This window comes from Lycium ferocissimum, chromosome 5 (genome assembly GCF_029784015.1).
Source record: "Lycium ferocissimum isolate CSIRO_LF1 chromosome 5, AGI_CSIRO_Lferr_CH_V1, whole genome shotgun sequence".
Taxonomy (NCBI): domain Eukaryota; kingdom Viridiplantae; phylum Streptophyta; class Magnoliopsida; order Solanales; family Solanaceae; genus Lycium; species Lycium ferocissimum.
The window spans coordinates 31,791,462-31,796,718 of NC_081346.1; the positions used below are offsets into that span (position 1 = coordinate 31,791,462).

General features: G+C 36.5%; 1 protein-coding gene across 1 annotated transcript; it reads right to left on the reverse strand.

The window, feature by feature from the left end:
* Positions 1-2,400: 2,400 nt before the first annotated feature.
* Positions 2,401-4,665, reverse strand: LOC132056709 (hexose carrier protein HEX6-like). Its single transcript, XM_059449017.1, has 3 exons — positions 4,399-4,665; positions 3,979-4,301; positions 2,401-3,746 (listed from the first exon to the last, which is right to left on the reverse strand). Exons 1-3 carry the CDS (start codon positions 4,529-4,531, stop codon positions 2,694-2,696), a joined length of 1,509 nt encoding a protein of 502 aa, XP_059305000.1. The 5' UTR covers positions 4,532-4,665; the 3' UTR covers positions 2,401-2,693.
* Positions 4,666-5,257: the final 592 nt, after the last annotated feature.

Here is a 5,257-nt window from a genome sequence, read left to right on the forward strand (position 1 = left end):
ATTCAGACAGATGTGTTTAGTATTTGAGACTTGTATATTCTAGACATAACTTAGTTGCTCTTGTATGAGTCAGACCAGTTCCTTGGGGATTTTATTTATATTCCGCATTTATGATTTCAGGCTTCTACTTATTCTGCTCTATTTACTTTATTGTGGTTTAAATTGATGATTTGGGAAAGGGTTCGCCTACCGAGGTGGAAAATGGTAGGTGCTCGCGCGGCTTAGTGAAATTGGTTCGCGACAGCAACACTCACTTGAAGTTGGACCTTGTTCAAATCCATCTTGAAAACTTAACTTACGCGCAACTTTCACTTCGACTTTTGATGTCGACCTTTAATTATAGTGAAAATCTCATTATTACACTTAGATAGATCCCAAATTCTCTAAGGCTCGGGACTCATAACATTCGTTGAGCAGTTAAATTCTTAGTCCGAAAGTATGAGGTATTATCCACATAAGTTGTGATGAATTTAATTACAACCCTTTGATCAAACGGTGACTGATTTAATCACAACCATCTGATTGGGTACAAAAAAGGACAATAGCTGTACATAAATAGTACATCAGCTATATTTTGGATTTCAGTATTAGCCAATAGATTCTTGTACACGTATAGGCAGATTTTTCCTTTATACTTGTATATATTACATCATGGAAGAATGAATAAAATACACATACGAAAATTTTCCCTATTTCAATTGAGTTTGATTTTATTTATTTTTTAGATTGGAAAAAGGTCTAGGGTGTTCGTTGAAGGGGTATTCTTGAACTCTTTTCGGTTTCTACATACATACTTCACATATATACGCTTTGGAATATCACAAGTTGAATCATAGGACCTAGAGGATCATATGGCATGGCGAACACAAAATTACACTTAATGGCCTTGAAAATGAGTCTTTGACCCCTTGCCCTATGGGCAAACCTTCAAGGTCAAAAAACGAAAAGTTATTGAACTTGAAATTGGCAACCGGGGTCAAAAGTTTCAAGACCACCTACCTACAAACTGTCAAAAAGTCAAAAGTTGTCATTGGTGTGAGAGGACAAGAGGATGATGACTATTCTCCCATTGCACGCGTCTATCGATAATATTTGTTTGGTTCCATATATAACTTCTATATCAATTTTACAAGTAGGAGTCAAATTAGATGACGATATCCATTTTACAATGGTCAAATTAGATGACAAGCTTTCAGCTAATTTCTTTGCCTTTGCCTATTTCTGATCATCCCTATTTTTCCTTTGCCTTTTCACCTTGTTATTTTGTATTTTTTAGTTTAGTTAATAGTATGAGGACAAGTAATCTCTTTACCAGTCTTAGTAGGCGTTTGGAAAAGGATTCCAAAATACTTTATTTACTTTGGATAAATGGCTAAAAATATTGTCCGATACTTATTTTTGGGTCAAAAATACCCCTCTCATCCTTAAAGTTTTCAAATATACCCTGTCTTGACGGAAATTATCCCCAAAATAACTTGAAATCATTATTTAAACCGTTCCTTTAAATTTTGCGGCTTCGCAAACCCGACCCAACTAAATAATAACCCATAAGATCCCTTTATTCCTCAATTCCCTCAAACTTCAAACCTACGTATGGGGGAATAAGGGGATTTTATGAGTTATTATTTTTACTTTTCGGGTTTGAAACTTTTAGTTATGGCCGTAAGAAAAAGATTCGGGTATATTTGGGGGATAATTTTAGTTATGCAACTAAAGTGTGTCCTATAAGATATAAAAAAATCAACATAAGAGGGAGGGGTATTTTTGACCCAAAATAAGTTTGCCTTATAAGGATATTTTATCCTTTTTCCAAGGAAAGTTATTTGACCCTTTTCCCTTCTTTACTAGTCTTAGTAGGCGTTTGGCCATGGATTCCAAATACTTTACTTTATCTAAAATTGATGGAGTAGGAGTTGGAATTGAAGACGGGGTTGTGTTAGGTTATACTTTTTACAAAGAATATTTGGAATAATGTTAACGCATCTGAATTACAAATTTTTTTTTAAAAGTTTTATCGAGTTTGAAAACAGGTTATAAGTTGTAATACAACTTTTAGTGTGTAGTAGTATTACAATATTACTTCTACTGCTGGGAAGGCTTGCTCCTGAACTCTATTATATTTTCTAGTTAATCAATACAGCATATATGTAAAATAAAAAAAAAAAAAAAAAAAAAAAACAGTATATACGCTTTACTAATAAAAAGTTAAATAATGAAATTTTACATGTTTCAGATGTGCGTCGTTGCTATTATTCCTAAAAACAACAATAGTTTTATTTTATTAAAAATACTACTATTCTAGCCTAGGAATAGAGAAATTCTCAGTAGGTAACCCTTCTCATTGATCGGTGTGAATTCGAATTAGTCCGGTCAGACGATATCAAATACCAGATAATTAAATTTAAAAAAAGCCATTGAGTTTTGCATAAATATCAAATTATCCATTTTTCTTGAATTTGAAAATAATAGGTGCTACTCTATTGTTGAGTACATTGACAGAAAGACTAGAAAAGATCAAACTAAAACGGTATAATTCCTTTAGATGCAGGAGTATGGAAATGTAATCGTTTTCGAATTACAAACCAAAACTTACTTCATATCCAACCGGAAGTATGTTAAACTTGCACTACTGTATTATATTGGAATTGCTTGACAAGCAAATCAGTGGCAATAGCTTAATTCTCACCCTTCTCCTAGTCTTGTTCATCATTAACAAACCTCTTCCAAAACCAGTGGTCTATCCAGATTTTTTCCATACTTTCAATTGGTAAATTCCTTGTCTCTGGCAATAACAAGTAGACAAATCCAGTCATAATTGCAACCCACCCTCCAAAGAAGAAGAAAATCCCAGATTTGAGATGACAAAGCATAACCAAGAAAGTCTGAGCAATTATGAAAGTGAAGATTAAACCAACAGCTACTGTTATGCTTTGTGCTGCTGATCTTATTTCTAATGGAAATATTTCACTTGGAACTAACCATCCTAAAGGACCCCAAGACAAACTAAAACCTGCAACATAAATGCATACCAAGACCAAAACCAATAATCCATACCCCTTGCTCAACACCCCTTGATCTCCTAACTTAGCTGCCATTATTCCCCCTATCAACATTTGTGATACAAACATAACGATTCCCCCGAAACTGAACATAGCTCTTCGCCCGACCTTGTCAACTATCAACAACGCTAAGAAAGTCGCGCTGGTCCCCACCACCCCTGTCACCACAGCAGACATAAGGGATGCACTCGCGCCTAGGCCTATCGTTTGGAAGAGAATTGGAGCGTAGAAGGAGATCACGTTGATTCCCGTCACCTGTTGGAAGAATGGTATAGCTATTGACATAACAAGTTGAGGCCTGTATTTCCGTTTAATAATTTGCTTGAAAGGGTGCTTGACAGCTTTTGACTTGTCACTTGCTTTGATGAGATCGTCTAGTTCTGCTTGAACATCGGTTGTACCTCGTACGCGTTGTAAAATATGCTTAGCTTTTTGATGATCATTGCCATGCTGAATTAGGCTGTTTGCTGTTTCTGGGAGAAAAAGTGCTCCTACTGTTAGAAATGTAGCAGGAGCTGCAGCCATTGCCAAGGAAATTCTCCATCCCCAACCACCTTTGATCTTTTCAACGCCGTAGTTGAGAAGGCTAGCTGACAGAACCCCTAACCCTACACAAAATTGGAACGCGATATTGAAAGATCCTCGGTACTTGGGAGGTGCCATTTCTGAGAGGTATAAAGGGACTGCCTGCAGCCAAAACACTTTTGTTAGGTGCTGCTAACAGAATGAATAAGTGAGTTTCCAGCTAATTACAATTTATAAATGGCACATTAATAGGAGAAAATCTGAGAGTCTATCGGAAACCTCTCTACCTTCACAAGGTAGGGGTAAGGTCTGCGTACACACCGCCCTCTCCAAACTCCACTTGTGAGATTACACTGGGTATGTTGTTGTATTATATGAATAGGAGAAAGTGTACCTGATTTGCAAAACCAACTCCTACACCTAGCAGGATGCGACCAAGTATTAGCATGTAGATATTCGATGCTGCGCCTCCAAGGGCAGAACCGATGAGAAATGCTACTCCACCGACTATAATTGATGGTCTACGGCCATATGTCCGAGTGACTGGCGAGGCAAAGAAGGAAGCAATAAGGCCAGCAATGTAGAGTGAGGAGGTGAAAGAGGTCAGAAGTTGGCTGTCAAATTTACAGTAGTTGCTTATTTTGGCCACTTCTGTCATCATAATGTACACATCTGGGAAGAATTTCTTCAGAAATGACTCCATAGAGATAACTCCACCTGCAAGATACAGCAGTAAGTTGGTAAGAACCTGCAAATACAGTATTTAAGCATGTCTTTTTGAGTCTTGAGTAGTTTAGTGAACATTGGAAAGAACCTGAAATTCCAATATCATAGCCGAAGATGATTCCTCCAGTGGCAGCAACCATGGATGATAACACCACAAACCATGTAATCCTGCCATTGTAATTCTCAGAACTCTCACTTACTGAGGCAATACCAACTGCCATTTCTTGTCCTCAAGTTTAAATTCTCTGAATTTAGAGGAGATGTAAGAGTTAAGATTGTGAGCAAGAATGGGAGCTCTGACTTAATTAGGGAGCATAATGTATAGGAGTTTTAAGATAATAAGCAGTCCATCAAGATCCATGACAGCTACAAAAATAAACATCACTAAATAAATTACATAGGTCAATGGATTGCAAACTTGCAGTTGGCTGGTGTACCTACTACGTACTCTTTGGACATTAGGGGCATATAGTAACAATTAATTTTGAGTTGAACTAGTCATGATTTTGGCTTTGTTGTCTTATTATTATGCCACATTTGGATTTACTCTTTGCAGTGACGAAGCCAGGAATTTCACTAAGAGTGTTCAAAATTTCATATATATATTTATAAAAAGTAATATCTGACTCTATATACGTACTATTATTTTTTATTTAAACAGTATACGTACTATTATTTTGTATTTAAACGGATAATTTTCTGACGAAGGGTGTTCCACTGATAACCCTTTTGTTTATGTAGCTAGGCCCGGCTCTTTCCTGTACTATGGCTAGTATAGGCAAGTTAATATAGTCCTGGATTTTATTTTGATTCCCTCATTGAAAGTGGACTCAAGTTATATGTTCTCTTCCGTGTCATAAACGCAAATTGGAAACCATGACAGCAATAAAGACTTGGACAGCTTCAGGAATAAAAGAGCATACCTCTGACTTAGTTTGTCTTATTTG